Source organism: Schistocerca gregaria, chromosome 4 (genome assembly GCF_023897955.1).
Source record: "Schistocerca gregaria isolate iqSchGreg1 chromosome 4, iqSchGreg1.2, whole genome shotgun sequence".
In the NCBI taxonomy this organism is placed as follows: Eukaryota; Metazoa; Arthropoda; class Insecta; order Orthoptera; family Acrididae; genus Schistocerca; species Schistocerca gregaria.
In genome coordinates, this window is record NC_064923.1 from 218,771,567 (window position 1) to 218,790,726 (window position 19,160).

General features: G+C 41.2%; 1 protein-coding gene across 10 annotated transcripts in view; it reads left to right on the forward strand.

The window, feature by feature from the left end:
• The first annotated feature begins 1,959 nt into the window (after positions 1 to 1,959).
• Positions 1,960 to 19,160, forward strand: part of LOC126266869 (uncharacterized) — a 128,391-nt gene continuing 111,190 nt past the window's right edge. For 3 of the 10 annotated variants that reach the window (XM_049971497.1, XM_049971498.1, XM_049971502.1), the window contains exon 1: positions 2,092 to 2,431. Coding sequence is in view for 1 of the 10 variants with exons in the window: in XM_049971494.1 (XP_049827451.1) it covers positions 2,055 to 2,174 (120 nt within the window). In the remaining 9 variants the exon portion in view is untranslated. Of the gene's footprint in view, positions 2,432 to 19,160 lie in introns of all 10 variants that reach the window. The other 7 variants (XM_049971494.1, XM_049971501.1, XM_049971495.1 and 4 more) reach the window with 7 other exon arrangements.

A 19,160-nucleotide genomic window follows, 5' to 3' on the forward strand; every position in this document is an offset into this window, starting at 1 on the left:
ATTATGAGCTGGAAGATCATTCATTGGAATGTGGTTACAACAGCACCCACAAAGACAATATGATGCACTTCTCTTCTGATGAACAAGAGTGAATGCTGGCTCTTCAGGTGACCATTTGGGAAAACATTGAGTTAAGGGAAAAATTCTATATGGTCGACATCACCAATTATTTCATTTCATCAAATCTTTTAATGCAAGGGAAGAATGTTTGGTGACTGAAACGGTGGACAAGATTAATGCAATAAAACAAAAATAAATCCTATGGAAAATTCAGCTTCAAGTTCATGATATGGAACATACACCAGAACTCAAGGCAGTCATTTCTGTATCAGATATATCTGGCTATGTTTCATTAATTGAGACATTTCAACATGAATTCTCAAAGATTTCGATTTAAATGTCAGCCCATTCTCACTTGTGGTTGTTAGTATACTTCCTCATTACCTCCAACTTGTCCTAATACACTTACAGTGTAACACACAGCTCAATGACCTGTTTGTCCAATCCAGAAACTAACAAGAATCTTATAAAATGCTGCCATAAAAGACATATCGTCAACTACTCAGACAAGTCCAATATTTGGTTAAACAAGAGTGTGTGATAACAGATTTTATTCTGTTATGAAATTGAGAAAGTCCCACCAGTGTTCGGATGTAGCAGATTTTAATCTGCATGACACTGGTGTTTGTATCATGAGCTGTAGTTCCAGATGTATCACATAGTCTGAAATCAAACTGTACATAAATTTATAAACATCATAACTTAATGTTAAATGTCTGTATGTATAGCTGTTTGTGGTTCTGTTCACTAGATCAGCATAATGTACATATTGAATTAAGCAGGAAGTCATTGCTTTGGCGGAAAACTGAAAAGGTGAAAATAAGCACTACAGTTAGCGATGAAATCCGCATAGAAAAATGTGCTGGAGTATTTGGCTTTTAGAAATAGTCGCACTGTGCTGCAACAACGTCTTCCTAAGTTTACCTACGGCATATAGCCATCTCACTCACACACATGCTCGAAATGGCGCAACAATGGGGGGAGACGGTGTGCTGAGGAGACCTGACAACGATCGCAGAGCGCAAGCTCCCATCAGAAGTGCAAATCTTTGCTAGTCCTGGATTAAACTGTGGCTGTACTCCATTCGATTTCAATGTGTTTTCACTTAATACTGAAAAGAGTGAAAAGAGTGGTCGGTAGGTACACTTTATCAGCTTCTGGAACTACAGGTGCAGCAACCTGTGTTTAATTTCCTATCACAGTTCGTTTGTGTGTGTGTGTGTGTGTGTGTGTGTGTGTGTGTGTGTGTGTGTGTGCCGGCGTTCGCGCGCATGCACGCAATGTTTAGCAAACAAAAGATATATCCCACTATCTTGAAAAAAATGGGGGGGGGGGGGAATAAATTAATGAACTTAATACGTAACCAAGAAGGCGAGTAGTATAAACTTCATGACTTGTGACACCATCCACTGTGTAAGTTGTTCATTATATTCCGGAAGTAGACCATGAATGTGATGTGACAGCTGTTGAACTAAAAATTAGTTGTGAAATGCCTATATCAATGAATAGAATAAGATTTTAAAATCTTGGTAGAGTGGTGTGTCTCCACATGATATTTACATGGCAGCTGTTGGGTAGTTTGACGTAGCAGACGGCATTTACGACTTCGAGTGTTTCTAGCCCCTGATTTATTACTGCGCGAAACCTATTGTCGGATCCAACATTAATGGGTTTCGTCTTCTTTGTATTTAATTCTTGTCACAACTCCACTATGACATTAATACCCACCCGTACGATTTCAGTTGACGGCTTATTGAAAGCTGTGGAGCTACTTAGAATTTGTGGCGTCATGTTCGAACGATAGCTCACGGTGCCACTAAGGAATGACAGAAGTTATACTTAGTTACGTGTGCGATCCCGGCTTAAACCCGGCTCCTGTTGCTTACGGACATGGGTTATGAATACTTTGGCGGTTGATTGTGATCTTTGGTACACTAAAATTTTGCGTTCTGTCAACGACAAAGTTTGAATGTTGATTTTGAATTGACAGTGTGATGGATGAGTTGTCAAAGTTCATCCTTGAGCAGAAAAACTTGATATATGAAGAAAAGAAGAAATTGAACCTGATACCAATTGCCAGCCCACGTAGCGCCATCTCCAGTGATGATGCCAAAGTGAGTTACGAGGTTGACAATTATTGCGGCTAGGTCTTCGTATTTGCATTGTATTGAATCCGTTGTTTATATACAACAAAGGCTGAAATGCAGAAACAGCCAGAGTGTAAGTGGAGCAGTGATGTATTTGATGTGTCAGCTTTCATCATTCGTCAGAGAAGTTTGATTTATGAAGAAAAGAAGAAATTGTGGATGGTAGAGAGTGAGAATCACACAGCGCTAGATAATTTAACAATTCGCCACCCCGAATCTTAAAGGTGCTTACATTCCTAATTAGATTTGGTATCTGTACCATATTTATTATAGGGAATGGCTGCATAACTTGACAGAAACTAAATATTATGTACATGCCTGAGCCCGACCGTAAACCTAGGGAATGTCTATTATTACGACAATATATAGAATGTAAGGCACTGTTGATATTTATTCTATTACTCGTACGGTATTTTATATTTAATTTTATCAATCTGGACATACGTTAAAGCAAATGTACATATGCTGTTGGGAACACACTGATTCGTCGTGTTTTATGCGCTTCACCAAAGAAACTTCTGCAAGAAGCGGACTTCGTTTTTATTTATTTACGATGTGTTCGTTGTATTTCTGATTTACAAATATAGACTATTTTGTTCAAATGAGTATCAGGCTTAAAAATAATAGCCTATAAAAAAAAAATGTCTTGTATAAGCCGAGGCGAAGAAATGCCTAATTTCTTACAAAGCAAGATTTCCATATTTGTCACTAAGCCGTTGTGTTCCTGATTCTGACATGAGATATAATGTACAATAGTCATGCGCATCACAGATTCTTATATTTCGTTTATTTTGAATATGTGTCAGTTTCTTAACCCATGTGACATGTCGAGTTACGAAAAACGCTGAAAGAATAAAAAGTCTATCATCTTGAGTAGTGTAAGGGACTTCTTGGTTTAAAGGATTGTGTAATGTAATAGACCATTTTTCATTGTAGATAATCGTATACATTGTCCAGTGCACCTTGGTTGATGACAGAGGTGAAACAGAAAACTGCACAAGATTGTTGCTGACTAATGTCTTAGAGTACACAAGATGTCTTGAAATACAAAAATTCTTTTGTCCTATTGGTAGGCCATCATTAAGAAAGCACTACATATCTGTAGCTAATAAACTAATCAATGTTGATTTGGCATAATCTGTCAGGAAAATTTGGGAGTAAATGCTATTGGCACTTAGGATTCAACAGATGGCTGGGTAAATTATTTCACTAAACACTTGGTGTAGGATCAAATTCAGGCATGGTTAATAACTTGCACTCATGCCTGCAACTTAAGGGAGGGTTTATTTTGCCACATCATGGTCACATTTGTCCTTTCCATAATTGGAGGGCACTGGATGGATACTTTCTCTGCCGTGACGTTACTACCTATCCTGTCTCCTAGCACTTGTGCTGCTCAGAGTAACCATCACATAAAAAGGCATTATACAACTACTGCTACTCAACTCCATGCCTAAAGATGGTGGCCTGCTGCCTCATAGAAATTTATTATTACAGTTTTTACATCGAGGGCCCATTACACATTATGCCTCAGGAGCTAATAACCAGTGAATTACTTTGGTAAATCCTTAAACATACATATTGTGATGTTAAACATAGTAATTGAGGAAGAACATAACTAAAATCCATACAAATTTATGGAGCTCCAGGTTTTTTAAGGGTCATATTTGGTACACCTACGTGTCTTAACAATAAAACTGCCAAATATTGCTGTCTTAAGTCCAACCATTTTTAGAAATTCAGTTTTGAAGGCCCTTCATTAGTCAGGCACCAATTTCCTTATTTTGAGAGAGCTTCTACTTAGTAATGAGTTGATCTGCAGACCTCATTTTTTTATTCATGAAGTACATAGACCAGTAAGTGGAAATTATGTCCAAAAAGTGGGATACACTATTTAGATTGATTGTGAAAAATGTTGAAGCATGCACTGTTTTCAGATTCTTCTTGAAATTCATGGTGTCTAAAAATATCATAATTTTATTCAAGGAGACATTACACACTTAAGCTAGTGAAGTGTAGGCTAAGTCGTTAGTCATAGTATTAGGTAAAAATAATAGTGAAAAGCTTATGGGATTGAAATTAATAGTTCTTATCTTCACTTAAAGATGACTCCACTGGAAAAAAAATCAAATTTGGTGAACTTTGAAGTTGTGGAGTGATACATAGACAATTGAATCTAAACTTCATTTTTTCTTAAATGTTTACATACCTGATGGCAATCTTAGGTGCACAGAGCAATATTCTAATTCAATTTCATCATTGACATAGAATAAAATTGAAAAGCCCCTTACACCTACCATCCACATTCGGCACTGCAGGGGATTGGTAATTTAAACCATGTATATTCTTTGAAAAAATGTTCCTGAAATACGTTTGTTGTTGACCCTATAGGTCAGAACTGAAACAGGTGGGACATAAAAGCAGTTATTTATCACTTTTGTTAAAGTATGATTCATGCAAAGAACAGTTTCATAAACAAGTCCAAATATAAAGTTTGAAAGTGTACTTTTAAAAGTTTTCTTTATTTTATACTTAGAATCCATATCAAATCAGGCATTTCAGATGCCTGATTCTATCATAACTCGGGCAGGGTATGTCAGATGACCATTTAATTTTTTTTGTAAAATTTTAAGTTAAGAGCCCAAACCAAAGAAGAGTTTTAAAAGTAAAATTTCAAATAATGGAAATATCATGATGGGATAGCAAAAATATGAAAAGCATACATTGCCTTCTTTACATCTGATGCTGGTTATTAATTAGTCATTTTCAGCTTTTTTTCCTTATTTTATTGGACGGTTTCAGAATTGATCAGCAGATAGTGCTGAAACTTGTTTTCAAATGGTTTTTGTATTTTCCAACAATGCTCTCAACTTTATTGTTTGTTGTGGACAGTGCTCAGTTAGTATTGCTGAGCTGTAGTTCTTTTTGATAGTTAATTACAAAATGGAGAAATGTAGTATTGGTTTGTAGAATAGTGATATGGAATACTAAAATCACAAATTGTATGAAGCTGCATGTGAGATTGTTTGTGCAAGACTCAGTATCAGAGGTGGGATAAAATGATAATTGGAGCCTTCCACTGCCCACAAGGCTCATATCCTGATGTAACACAAAACTTTGGAGAAAACCTCAGTTCACTTGTAAGTAATTCTCCAGTCATACTGTAATCATTAGTGAAAACTTTAATCCTCCAAGATTTAATTATAACAATTGCAGTTAGTGGTAGGCTGATAAGACATCGCTTCTCAAAAAACTGCCTAGAACAGATGGTCAGGAACTTCACTCTTGCTGGAAACATGTGGAATCTAATAGCAACAAATACACCTGACATTTTTGAGGATGTCCACATCAAAACTGGTATCAGTGACCATGATATGGTTGTAGCAACAAAGGACAACTAAAACAAGCAGGAAGATGTATATGTTCAGTAGTGTGTAACTTAAAACTTCCAGTACGTACAGGAACTCTGGCCCAAGTTTAAAAGAATAGTTACCCATGCTCCGGATTGGTGGAGACCTCCATGATATACAGTCACTGTAAATAAACTTCTGAAGGAACAGAGATTACTGCATAATATGTGTGAAACAAAGTGTAAGGCAATAGATAGAGATCCTTAATGAAATGCATTTGGCTATCATGAGAGAAAGGTGCAATGATTTCTGTAGCAGAATACTGTCAAGTGATCTTTCTCAGAACCCAAAGAAATTCTGGTTGTATGTAAATGCTGTTAGTGGCACCAAAGTTAGTGTTCAGTCCCTAGTGAATGAGACAGGAACTGAAATTGAGAGCTCCAGGTGTTGATGAAATCCCTGTCATATTCTATAGTGAATTTGCGGCTGTGTTAGCCAGTCTTCTAATTGTAAGCTATTGTATATCCCTTGAACGAAAAACCGCACCCAGTTCTTGGAAAACTGTCTACAAAAAGGATAGTAGAAGTGATCCACAAAACTACCGTCCAGTACCCTTGACACACATTTGTTGTAGAATCTTAGAACATATTCGTAGCTCAAACATAATGAGGTACCTTGAAAAGAATGACCTCAGTGCCAACCTGCATGGATTCGAAAACACCGATCATGTGAAACCCAGTGCGCACTTTTCCACATGACATACTGAAAGCTTTGAATCAAGGCAACCATGTAGATGCAGTGTTTCTTGATTTCTGAAAAGCATTTGATTTGGTACCGCATCTACGCTTATTGTAGAAAGTGCGATCATAAGGGGTATCAAGTTAATTTTGTGACTGGATTGAGGACTTTTTGGTAGGGATGAAACGGCATGTTCTCTTGGATGGAGAGTTATTTTCAGATTTAAAAGTAACGTCAGGTGTGCCCGAGTGAAATATGTTGGTACTGTTGCTGTTCATGTTGTATGTTAATTATCTTGCAGATAATATTAATAGTAAAATTAGGCTTTTTGCAGAGCATGCAATTATCTGTAATGAAGTACTATCTGAGAGAAGCTGCATAAATATTCAGTCAGATCTTGATAAGATTTCAACATGATGCAGGGATTGGCAACTTACTCTAAATGTTCAGAAATGTAAAATTTTGCACTTTACAAAACAAAAACATAGTATTGTATGACTATAATACCACTGAGAATAATCAATGAGTCACTGTAGAAGTTGACCAACTTGTACAAACACCTGGGTGTATCATTTGTAGGGATATGAAATGGAATGTTCACATAGGTTCAGTTGTGGGTAAAACAGGTGTCAAACTTCAGTTTATTGGTAGAATGCTGGGAAGTGCAGTTACTCTGCAAAAGAGATTGCTTACAAACCACTCGAGCAACCAGTTCTAGAATATTGCTCAAGTGTATAGGACCCTTACCAGATAGGACAAAAGTTTGGGATATTGGACGTATACAGAGAAGGGCAGCACGAATCAGGTTTCTATGATTTGTGGGAGAGTGTCACAGAGATACTGAAGGAACTTAACTGGAAGACTCTGGCATAAACTAGCCCAAGAAAGTCTGCTAACGAAGTTTCAAGAACCAACTTTAAATGTTGACTCTAGGAATATACTAAAATCCACTATGTATCACTCACATAGGGATCATGAGGATAAGATTAGAGTAATTACTGCATGTACAGAGCCATTCAACCAATCATTCTCCCCACACTCCATACATGAATGTAACAGGAAGAAATCCTAATAACTGTTACAGTGGGATGTACCATTTGCCATGCACCTCATGGTGTTTTGCAGAGTGTAGATGTGTGTGTGTGTGTGTGTGTGTGTGTGTGTGTGTGTACAAAATCCATAGGACAAAAATTTAGATGGATCTGCAAGATGATGATGATGATGATGATGATGATGATGATGATGATATTCTAGCTGAGATGGTTTATAATATGCAGCAGCACCAATAAATGGCAAATTTGCACTCTTCAAACAATGGAAAATCCGAGATGAAAAATAACACTATGCTGCTCACCATATAGCGGAGATGCCGAGTCGCAGATAGGCCCAACGAAAAGACACACACTTAAAGCTTTCAACGGTTAAGGCCTTCGTCTACAATACACGCACACAAACGCAACTCACACACGACTGCAGTCTCAGGTTACTGAAACCACACGGCAAGCTTCAGCACCAGTGCATCATGGGAGTGACAACTTGGGGGGGGGGGGGGGGGGGTTAGGAAGAGGCTGGGGCGAGGAAGAAGAGGGATGGTATGGTGGGGGTGATGGACTGTGAAGTGATGCAGGTTGGACGGAGTGCAAGGGAGAGTTGGGGAGGGGGAGTAGTGGAAAAGGAGAGAAATAAAAAGTCTGGGTGTGGTGGTGGAATGATGGCTGTGTAGTGCTGGAATGGGAACAGGGAAGGGGCTGGATGGGTGAGAACAGTGACTAACAAAGGTTGAGGCCAGGAGGATTACAGGAATGTAGGATATATTGCAGGGAAAGTTCCCACCTGCGCAATTTAGAAAAGCTGGTGTTGATGGGAAGGATCCATGTGGTGCAGACTGTGAAGCAGTCATTGAAATGAAGGATATCATGTTCGGATGTGTGTTCAGCAATAGGGTGGTCCACTTGCTTCTTGGCCACAGTTTTCGGTGGCCATTCATGCAGACAGACAACTTGTTTGTTGTCCTGCCTACAGAGGATGCAGCGCAAGGTTGCAGCTTAGCTTGTAGACCACATGACTGGTTTCACATTTAGCCCTTACTTTGGTGGGATAGGTGATATCAGTGATCGTACTGGTGTAGGTGGTGGTGGGAGGATGTATGGGACATGTCTTGCATCTAGGTCTATTACAGGGAAATGAGACATGAGGTAAGGGCTTCGGAGTAGAGGTTGTGCAGGGATGAATGAGTACATTGTGTAGGTTCGGTGGATGGCAGAATACGGCTGTGGGAAGGGTGGAAAGAATAGTGGGCAGGATATTTCTCATTTCAGGGCACAACGAGAGGTAATCAAAATTCTGGCAGAGAATGTAATTCAGTTGCTCCAGTCCTCGGTGGTACTGAGTTATGAGGGGGAATGCTCCCCTGTGACCAGATGGTGGTGACTGGAAAGATAAGGCACAAGATATTTGTTTTTGCACAAGGTTGGGAGGATAATCACGCTCTATAAAGGCTTCAGTGAGACCCTCGGTATATTTCAAAAGAGACTGCTTGTCACTGCAAATGTAACGACCGCGGGTAGTTAGGCTGTATGGAGGGACTTCTTGGTATGGAACAGGTGGCAGCTGTCGACATGGAGGTATTGCTGGTGGTTTGTAGGTTTGATATGGACAGAGGTACTGATATAGCCATCTTTGAGGTGGAGGTAAACATCTAGAAAGGTGGCATGTTGGGTCGAGTAGTATCAGGTGAAGCAAATGGGGGAGAAATTGTTGAGGTTCTGGAGGAATGTGGATAGGGTGTCCTCACTTTCAATCCAGATAGCAAAGATGTCATCAATGAACCTGAACCAGGTGAGGGGTTCAGGATTCTGGGTGTATTGGAAGGATTCCTCCAGATGGCCCATGCTTAGGTTGGCATAAGATGGTGCCATGCGGGTGCCCATAGCCGTACCATGGATTTGTTTGTAGGTAATGCCTTCAAAGGAGAAGCAGTTGTGGGAGAGGACATAGTTGGTCATGGCGACTAGGAAGGAAGTTGTTGGTTTGGAATCCTTCGGGCATTGAGAAGGTAGTGTTCAATAGCGGTAAGGCCATGGGCATTAGGAATGTTAGTGTACAGGGAGGTGGCGTCAACAGTGATAAGGAGCGCACAGTGTGATAAAGGGACAGGAACTGTAGAGTCAGTGGGGGAAATGGTTGGTATCTTTTATATAGGAGATAGGTTTTGGGTAATAGATTGAAGGTGTTGCTCTGTGAGAGCAGAGATTCTCTCAGTGTTGGCACAGTAACTGGTCACAGTGAAGTATCCTGGGTTTATAGACTTTAGGAAGCATGTAAAAGGTAGGAGTGCCGGAGAGTGGTAGTGACGAGTAGAGAGAGAGAGAGAGAGAGAGAGAGAGAGAGAGAGAGAGAGAGACTACGGGTGGAGGTTATGTGATGAGCCTGTGGATTTTATAGTGACAGGAGATCCTACTGGATTACTGGAATGGGGTCGCTGTGGCCAGGTCTGTAGTTGGAAATGTCTGACAAGTGGTGGAGCCTTTGTCTGCAGGTAGGATTATAAGGCTGGGATCAGTTTTTAGATGGTGGACTGCGGTTCTTTCTGTGGATGTAAGGTTAGTTTGCATGTTGAGGGATTTGGGGGATGATTGTGAAGCAAGGTTTGAAGTTAATAAATTCTGGAAAGTTAACGGGGTGATTTGGGGTCGGTGGTGGTGGATCAGAGTTGGATGGAGGAGTGCACTGAGTTAGCAAGTTTCAGTATTGGTCTTTAGTTGAGGCTGGTAGGGTTGGTGGCAAAAAAGTGTTACCATTGTAGGGACCGGGAGAAGAAGAGAAGGTCTTTCACAAGTCCTGAATGATTGAATTTGAGAGTGATGCACAAGATTTGGCCTCTGGAAAGGACTGACATTTCTGTGGGGCTAAAGGTTCTTTCTGGAGGAAAGGTTCATTACTGTGTTGTGGGTCTGTTTATGTTCTGGATTCTGTGAGGTAGTGGGAGGGAGTTTTGGAGGTTGGGGCGAGTGTAGTAGGTCTGCAAGGCAGTGTTTGTCAGCTATGGGGGATGTGGCGGAGGTTTGGTGGTGCTGTAGAGATGGTGGACAGTGATACTCCAAAGTGGGTGTAGGAAGTGAGAAGGGTAGGGAGCTTTTTTAGGTGGTGTTGTGCATGTTGCTCACGTTCTTGCAGGGCAAGAGTTCCAGTAATTTGGGATTACATAGCAGTAGAATTTTGCAGATGGAGAGAAGGTACGCAAGGAGATTTGGGCTTGGTTAACATGGTTTTGCAGGACTATGTTGGTGAGGTCTAAGGATTGGCAGAAACTGAACAGGTGTGGGTCATCGTGGAAGGTGGTGTGGTAGCCAGAGATGGGCAATTTGATGCTAAGCCCAGTAGGCGGGATTCTTTGAGCCAAGCAACAATACAGGAACAGTATGTGGAACTGACATCTGGCTAGGGATAAGGAAAATTTTCTGTATTGATGCAGATTGAAGGAGCAAGGATCCATGGTGGTGGAAATATGCGAAAAATTACATAAATAGTGTAGAATTACCTTGCACATACAAGAGTGCGAAGTGAACTGCCTCCAACCAGGACACATACAGTATATATACAGCTACACAACATTCCAGTACAATGATTCTAGATATTTGTGGATACTTGTAGAATGTACTCGAACCGAATATTTAGCACACTGGACTCGCATTCTGGAGGACATCAGTTCAATCCCGTGTCCGGCCATCCTGATTTAGGTTTTCCGTGATTTCCCTAAATCGCTCCAGGCAAATGCTGGGATGGTGCCTTTGAAAGGGCACGGCCGACTTCCTTCCCCGTCCTCCCTAATCTGGTGAGGCTGATGACCTCGCTGTTCGGTCTCTTCCCTCAAACAATCCAATAAAATCCAATCGAACCGAATATAGAAATTAAAATTGTACAGTCCAGGTGAGTTTTGAACTCTCTCACAGTGCTAGTCAGCTTCTCCTGTGACATTGCTCCCTTCTTAAGAGAACAGCATCTCGGTGTTACAGTCTCGCCCTGGTGGTGATCTTCTTAGCACTTCCTTTGCTGCTACGCTCTTCGTTACCTTTCCGTTTGTTGCCTGTCGCTGGAGCTTCGAATTTACCCTGGTTGCAGGATCCTTATAGGGCTTTATTCAAAGGATGTGGACCGTATCTCTGACCTTTTGTCGTCTTGTATCAGGGTCAAAATCTTCAACTTAATAAGTAACATCAGACAATTGTCTTAAACCTTATAAGGTACAAAGTAGCGCCTGAGGAGCTTCTCAGAGAGACCAACCTTCTGAACAGGATTGAAGATCCAGACGCGGCCACCAGGCTGGTAGGCAACAGGGCGGTGGCTCGCATCTTACCTTCAGCAATAGTTTTCTTGAGCCTGCAACGTGTGGAATTAAGCTAAGTGCCGAGCTTCCTCAGCTCTTATTAACACCTGGCCAATGTAGTTGTCGCCCACATCATCAGGATGTAACGAAAACACAGTGTCCATCATCGTAGTTGCCTCATGCCCATGCACCAGGAAAATGGCATAAATCCTGTGGTGTCTTGTTTGGTGGTGTTTTAGGCAAATGTTATGAAAGGTAGCATCTCGTCCCAGTTGCTCTGCTCTACATTGACAAACATTGATAGCATGTTGGCCAAGGTCTTATTAAGCCGTTCAGTAAGTCCGTTAGTTTGTGGATGGTAGGCAGTCGTCATGTGATGAGTAATGTTGCACCAACTATTTATCTCGGTCACAAGATTCAATTGAAAAACTTTCCCTTGATCCGTAATTAACGAACTTGGGGCACCGTGTTTTAATACAATGTCTTCCACTATGAATTTGGTTACCTCGGATACTTCGGCTGTAATGGCTTAGCGTGTCAGATAATCAATGCAAACAATAATCCATCTATTGCCACTAGCAGACATTGGAACACGTCCCAGGAGGTCAATCCCAACACGCTAGAAAGGCATTTTGGCTGGTGGAGTTGGTATGAGTCAGCCAGGTGGCTTCTGAGGAACTGCCTTTCTCCTCTGGCACACTCTACAGTGCGACACATAGTGACAGACACTCCTAAATAAACCTGACCAGAAAAATCTCTTGCGGATAATAAATCCTAAATGTCCGGCTTCAGGTGTCTATGGAATTTCTGTAGAACATCTAATTGCGCGTGTTTAGGAATCACTGGTAGCCACCTCTTTCCAAACAGATCATAGTTTTTCTTGGAAAGTAATCCATTAACTACCTTAAATTGTCCTTTCACGTCCTCCGACCGATTTAAGGCAAGCATAGTTTGAGATATCTTGGCGTTCTTGTGCTCAGCAGAAAAATCCTGGAGTGCAGCGAGACAGTCGTGATGGTCTTCCACAGGGTTTCTTGAGAGGCAATCGGCATCTTGGGTGTTTTCTTCCACTTTTGTATATTATGGTAATGTCATATTCTTGAAGACTTAGTGCCCACCTGGCGAGTCGTTCTGTTGGATACTTAAGACCTGTCAACCGACAAAGTGAATGATGGTCTGTAACAACTGTGAATGGCCTTCCACAGAGATAATGTCGAAATTTGCACATGGCCCAGATCATAGCAAGACATTCTCTTTCTGTAGTTGAGTAGTTTCTCTCGGCTTTTGTAAGTGTCCTAGAAGCATAGGCTATAACCTTGTCTTTTCCAACCAGAATTTGCACCAGAACAGCACCGATCCCATACCTGCTGGCATCCTCTCATCATACAGATGAAGTACAGGGTCAGTTGTCAGAGCTTTTCGCAGCACATAGAAAGAATCTTGTTGAACACCACCCCAGATAAATTTAGCATCAGCTTTTAACAGCTCTTGGGGTGGCTTGGCTTTGATACAAATGTCTTTGATAAAATGACGGTAATAAAACAAAATCTGAGGAAGCTTCTCACATCTCTAGTACTTTTAGGAATAGGAAATTCCATTATAGATCTCACCTTTTCTGGGTCTGGCCGCACACCTTCATTTGACACAAGGTGTCCAAGTATTTTGATTTCTTTTGCTCCAGAGAGACACTTTCTTGGATTAAGTTTTAGTCCACTTTGTTGGAGACACACAGGAATGGCCCCCAGTCTTTTTATATGTTCATCAAATGTCTGTCAGAATACTATAATGTATAATAATAACAAAGACACAACATCCACTTCAGGAGGCTTAGAAGATTATCGATCATGCGTTCAAAAGGTGCTGGTGCAATGCACAAACCAGACGGCATTACCTTAAACTCATACAGGCCCTTAGGGGTGATGAATGCAGTTTTCTCACGATCAGCCCCATCTACTTCTATTTGCCAGTATCCCGAGTACACGTCCCATGGTTGAGAAAAAACTTAGCCCTCTTCAGACAATCTAGTGTATCGTCAATTCATATAAGAGGGTAAGTGTCCTTTTTAGTTATCTTATTAAGCTTCCTGTAATCAACACAAAAGTGCCAACTGCCATCCTTCTTTCTGACGAGGACCACTGGTGATGACCATGGGTTCTGCGAAGGCAGAATGGTGTCATTCTTCATCATTTTTTCTACCTTGTCACGAATTATTCGACGTTTTGTTGCTGACGCATGGTACGCTCTCTGACTTATTGGTTGATGGTCTCCAGTGCTAATCCGGTGCTTCACTGTCAATTTGCCTAATTTGCTCTTCACCTGTGGATTGAGGCATTCAGAGAACTCTTGAAGAATGGCAAGTAGCTTCTTCTGTTGTTCCTTAGTGAAATCTGGTAATAGCCGAGCTAGAAGATCTTGTCTCGTAGTGGTAGTGCTAATTTTGCCCACAGACTTGACATGAGAAGCTTCTATGACGCTCCGCTGTTCCTCAATTAATGGTTCAGTGTTTGCTACGCGCATGCGTCTTGGAAGTATCTGCAGTTCTCGGTGACAGCGAACTATCCACAATTCCCCGAATCCGTTCTTAAACGAGACGACAGAGACTGGTATGGCCAAGTTATTCTTCTGTGGTATGCTTCTCTTACATTCCACTACAAGATCCATGGGTTGTGCATGGCATGAAACGTGACAGTTACCTTTCTAATGCTGACTGCAGGAATGATCACTTTATCCAGCACACATAGTCTCTCCACACTCAGATGTGCATCTTCGTGTCCACAGTATCTCACATCGTCTTGCATAATTTTCGAGTGACCACAATCTATAATTTCCTGAGAAGCTTTCAAAAAGTCCCATCCGAGAATGACGTCATGACTACATTCTTGTAAGACAATGAATTCTAAGGGCTATGTATGGCCACTTATACCCAAACGAATGGTACATCTTCCTGTAGGTTTTTACACTAGCCACCTTCAGCAAAGATATTTTGTTGTCGAAGAATACAGTTTTCTGCAGATGTTCCATAGCCCACAAGAGCTTGGGCTGGTCGGCCATCCATGAGGATATCGACGTAGTTTCCTATCATTTTTGTAGTGATCGACGGCGGAGGATTTTTCTCTTTGCTGGAATGTCGCACCCTTTAGTTTTCCAGGTTGCGGGGGCTGGAGCTTCGAAATGGCAATGGAGATCTTGATCGGCGTGTTGGGGAGCATCTTCTCCAGCGGCTAGCATGCAGCGATGGTGACCAATGTCATCCTGCACCCACATCTTTTTGTTCATATTCGTCGTCCTGGATTTGGCGTTGGCTAAGACCGGTCTGCTGTCTTCTGGTGTGGGCATCATCAAATATCCACCGCCTTTCTCAACAATAGCACACCACTAGTCCCAGTCGTCCACAGTGGTAACATATTGATTAGTTATCCTGGGGCCTCCAGACGTCAATCTTGGTGCTCAAACATGTTCCTCGTGCAGCATTGTGGGAATGTAACTCCACCTGGATCTCGACTTTTTCACCGTTTTAAAGGGAAATGAAGGACGAGAGATTGGATTCAATGTCTGTTCCACTTCCTCCCTTATGACCTCTTGAAGCGTCTCGGTTTTTTGCTCACTGTGCAACCCCAGGTACCTTCTGAACTTCCTCTCTCATTATCTGACGAAGAACTCTAGCGAAATCAGTTTCTTCCTGCGTCACAGACATCAATATGATGTTTGGGAGCTGTTCAAACTTCTTGGGTGTAATTCTTTTTGATGCATTGTCTCGATATACTGTAACCATTCTATGAAGTCGTCTACTGACGAACCCACCTCAGGAGCAGGGCTTGATACATGTCCTCAGCAACACCCTTCATGAGATGCGCAACCTTATCTTCCTCCTTCATTCTAGGATCCTCTATTTTACACAGCTCCAAGACATCTTGAATGTAGGGTGCTGAAGTTTCTCCTGGATGCTGTGCCCTGCACATTCATTTATTTTCAGCCTTGCACTTCTGTCGTGTGTCGCCGAAATACTTGCGCAGTTCCACCTGGGATACTTCCCAGCTTGTGAACTTCCCCTCGTTGTTCTCATACCATTGCTTGGCAGTGCCCTCCAAGTAGAAAAATATGTTAGCCAAACATAGGGTGTCATCCCATTTGTTAAATTTGGCTATATGCTCATATACCTCCAGGCACTTGTTTGAATCTTGGCCATTGTCACCAGAGAACCCGGAAGGATGTCTCATGTGGTGGCAGTTGTTATCATGTTAGCGTCTTCTTCTTCTTCTTCTGTCTCCGATAGATTGCGATCTGTTGAATATGGCTCAAAACTCTGGTTTCTCACCACGTAAACGTCTTCTTCTGTCTCCGATAGATTGCGATCTGTTGAATATGGCTCAAACTCTGGTTACTCGCCACGTAAACAGCGGCTCTGTCGTGGCCTGATGGGAGCCACTGTGTCGTCGATAATGTGCGGTATCACAAGTTCCAATACCCAGCATCTCCACCAGAATAATATCACACAGAGGAAAGTGTAAGTAGATGAATGACAAACACTAACTTCACTTAACAAAGGTTTATTCAGCACTTGCACATACAAGAGTGCGAAGTGAACTGCCTCCGACCAGGACACATACAGTATATATACAGCTACACAACATTCCAGTACAATGATTCTGGACATTTGTGGATACTTCTAGAAGGTACTCGAACCGTTTATAGAAATTAAAATTGTACAGTCCAGGTGAGTTTTGAACTCGCGACCATCCATGCAACAGTTTAGTATCGTAACCACTGCACCACGGTGCTACTCAGCTTCTTCTGCGACAATATTATGAGAAGGAAAGTTGATACTCATCATATAGTGGAGATGCTCACACACACACACACACACACACACACACACACACACACACACACACACACACACACACACAGCATGGTGCGGGTGGTGGACAGTGAAGTGCTGCAGGTTAGACGGTGGGCAGGGGAAAGGTGGGGAGGGTGGGGGGGAGTAGTGGAAAAGTAGAGAAAAATTCGAGACTTTGCTGAAAATAATAGTTTCCTAATACAAGTTAGGAATCACTGGTATAATTCTCAGTCAACCATGTATCCATTTGTAGTTTACTGCAAATGTGTACGATCCTGTAAAATCTCTGAATGTGTGCTGTGTATCTTATCACATGCAGTACAATACCTCAGCTGTGTAAGTTTTCCTGAGACATTTTGTCAACAATTTTAAACAGCAGCCTGCAGATAGGCAGATTAAAAAAGTGGGTATTCTACATTGTAGGATACCACCTGTCTGATTTGGCCTATGACGTAGTTGCACTGTGACGCGACATGTTGTGTGACATCAAAGAGATGCGATGTTTTTGTTTTGGAGTGGAAATGATACATTGTTGCAGAGAGTGCTGTGTGTGAAGAGGTGGCATGCTCTAGCAGTTTAATTGTGTGATTTGGGATGTGTTTGCAAGGAATGTTATTGTCTACATCTACATACATACTCTGACATACTCTGCAAGCCACTGTACACTGTGTAGCGAAGGGTGCCCCATACCATAAATGGTCATTTCCTTTCCTGTTCCACATGCAGATAGAGTGGGGGGGGGAAATGACTGACTGTAAGCCTCCACATGAGCTATAATTTCTTGCATCTTGCTTCATGCTCCCTAAGTATGTTGGCAGCAGTAGCATTGTTTTGCAGTCAGCTTCAGATGTTGGTTCTGCTAACCTCTAAATTGCTTCAGTGTCTTCTTTCAATCCAACCTGGTGCTGATCCCAAACACTCTAGTAGTACTAAAGAATAGGTCACACTGATGTCCTATATACAGTGTCATTTACAGATGAACCACACTTCCCTAAAATTGTCCCAATAATCCAAAGTCGACCATTTGCGTTTTGTACCGCAGTCCTCGCTTGCTCATTCCATTTCATATTGCTTCGTGATGGTACACTCTAATGCTTTGAACGATAATTGAAGTGTGAAGTAGATATACTAACTTCCACTCCTTTTGGGCGATTACTTACTTGTCCGCAGCTGATCTTCTTCGCTGGCTTCTGGAATCTCTTTAAATTTCTTCTCCAAAGAGTGATGCTAGGTACAGGAATATTTAAAATTCTTCCTCTATTTGTGAAATAAATAGATACTTGAAGGTTACTTTTCATCAACTAACAATATATTAAAACTTCATACAAAACAAACTTCTCCCTTCTCACATAAACATCTGACTGCTTGTAAGTCACTCACATCAGAAACAAATCTAATTACATCCACAAAAGAGTTGGCGTAATAACCATAACTCTGTATCACAGGATTCGTGAAATATGCCTTGCCTCTAGCAAGGCTGGAATATGAGTTTTAAGAGTTCTTTTTTCAATAACGGTAGCCATTGACACTATTATCACAGAGTTACACAAATACTCCATGGTCCCCTCATATGCACTCACTAAACATCCGTGGATTGCCAGACAGGTACTTGTTGGTGCCGTTCAACCATTGTGTCTACATTCTTCCTGCGACTGAATTTAAACCTGTACACACATACACGTGATGTGCTGTAGGTAGGATTCCGCTTTCTCACACTCGTATCTAAAATATCATGTGTTTGAGACGGTAGAAGGCTGAGTGGTTCTAGAATTAATGGAGAAATTCTCGATACACTACATACCCCTCCCCTCAGATCGAACATGTGATAGTTTATACATAATCATTATGTAAATAATATCACAGATAATAACAATTTCATATTTTAAGAGTATACATTTCTTTTCTTTCAGTAACCATGAATAATCTTTTGCTTACTACTTCACTATTCTCTCTCATCCTACTTTAATACTAAACTTTGATCATTCACTCAAGGTTTTAGTCAGCTCTTCACTAGTATTTAGGAATTGTGAAGGCTCCTCTTTTGTTTCCAATCATAAATTCCAGGTGTTCATGGCACATGAGTAATCTATTTTCTATTCTCATCTTTTGTACTACCTTTCCTTAGTATGTACGATTCTTACTATTTTTTGTAGCTTGGAGGAACTCTGGGCAAAATGAAAGTGTTCTTTTGATCCTCGCAAACTTTCATGAAACGTAATAATGTTAGTTGTGCATAAAACTCAAACTTTCCAGAATAACCCCTATAAAATTTGTGGCTTCTGTCACGATACTGTCCCCTTCTCCTAGGATTAGTACCTATACCTTGCTTGTGAGTTGACCTTATGAGGGCACATCCTCTTTCCATTCTGTAAGGCATGCCCCTACTAAAACATCCCTGTTTTTTAGGCCACAAGTCATCCTATCTCCAAGTAGGTACACCTGCCCTATATACTTAGCAAATGCCGGGTATGCCCCCCTCATCCATTCTGAGTAGGTTTCATGGTTCATTACCCTAGTATACATTTCTGTTTATACTATAATTAGGTATTCTGTGGTAACGATGCAAATCTATTTTACACTTTGCATTCACTTTTGAATTCATCATTCAATACCTATAGTCCTCCTCTACTCCTCAAATTCTATACTCTCCATAGATAATATGTCTACATACACTATATAAGTCCTATTTAAGGCACTTC